The 1,128-nt window shown below is 47.6% G+C and overlaps 1 protein-coding gene across 8 annotated transcripts in view; it reads left to right on the plus strand.

Annotated features, from left to right (window-relative positions):
- ATP6V1C2 (ATPase H+ transporting V1 subunit C2) overlaps positions 1-1,128 on the plus strand; it is a 62,008-nt gene that overhangs the window by 4,125 nt on the left and 56,755 nt on the right. For all 8 annotated transcript variants that reach the window (XR_005199607.1, XM_017525659.2, XM_017525605.2 and 5 more), the window contains one exon: positions 760-827. Coding sequence is in view for 7 of the 8 variants with exons in the window: in XM_017525659.2 (XP_017381148.1) it covers positions 760-827 (68 nt within the window). In the remaining variant the exon portion in view is untranslated. The remainder of the gene's footprint in view (positions 1-759; positions 828-1,128) is intronic.

The following is a 1,128-nucleotide window of genomic DNA, read 5'->3' on the forward strand; positions in this document are numbered from 1 at the left end:
AAAAAAAAAAAAAAAAAAGGACCTAGGTGATTGATGAAGTGGGCGGGATCTTGCTGCCTCCTTCCCCAGCAAGATCATATACGCCCCCTTCCCCTGCACCTCCCTCCCGGCTTTGTTTCCCAGGCTGGAGTGCAGTGGTGCCATCTCAGTTTACTGCAACCTCCACCTCCTGAGTTCAAACGATTCTCCTGCCTCAGACTCCTGAGTAGCTGGAATTATGGGCACATGCCACCATGCCCAGCTAATTTTTGTATTTTTAGTAGAGTCAGGGTTTTGCCATGTTGGCCAGGCTGGTCTGGAACTCCTGACCTCAGGTGATCCACACACCTCGGCCTCAAGATCATGTTTAATAACAACAAAGAACAGAGCAAAAGACTGGTGGGACTGTCTTGGAGCAGAAAAGCTTTTAGGAATGAGAACTTCTTTAACTTGCTTTCTGGTATATCCCTTCCTTGGCTATAATGATTAACAACATGACTGACTGGTAGGCTGCCATTCTAAGAGGAAAATGAGCTGAGGTCAGATGGTAGCATCACAGTCACTCCTTCCTATGGCAGAAATATGACAGTTTATCCTGTGGGTCAAAAATAAAGAAATACACCCCCAAATCCACTGGTTTCTATTAAGAATTCTTTCTATTTTGCACTTTGGCCATTGACCAAAGGCGGCTAGTTCAAGGTGAAGCTAGCTCTGTTGTTGAGATGGCATCATGCTTTGCCAGAAACCTGTGAGCCTCTGACATTTTTATGCTCTGTCTAGGTGGGGACCTTGGATTCCCTGGTTGGCCTCTCTGATGAGTTGGGGAAACTCGACACCTTTGCTGAAAGGTAAAATATTCCTTATTTACTGCATACAAATGAGAATTTGACATTGTTGTCAGAGGACACAGTGCTCTTGCTTTGGCCGAACCAGAGTATGGACTTGTCTGGACCTGGTTCCAGAAGTCAGCAGAAAAGACCGATCCGTCCGCCTGCAGGTGCTGGGTCTGCAGGAGCCCACCCGGTCCTCCCGGTGTTTTGTCGCTGGAGGCAGCGCTTGTTAAGGGGCTGCCCTTGACCTGAAGATCATGCACAGGTGCCGAGACACCTGCAAAACTCATTGGTGTAGTTTCCCACCAAGCCTTTTTAA

Source organism: Cebus imitator, unplaced genomic scaffold (genome assembly GCF_001604975.1).
Source record: "Cebus imitator isolate Cc_AM_T3 unplaced genomic scaffold, Cebus_imitator-1.0 Scaffold1, whole genome shotgun sequence".
Classification (NCBI taxonomy): Eukaryota; Metazoa; Chordata; class Mammalia; order Primates; family Cebidae; genus Cebus; species Cebus imitator.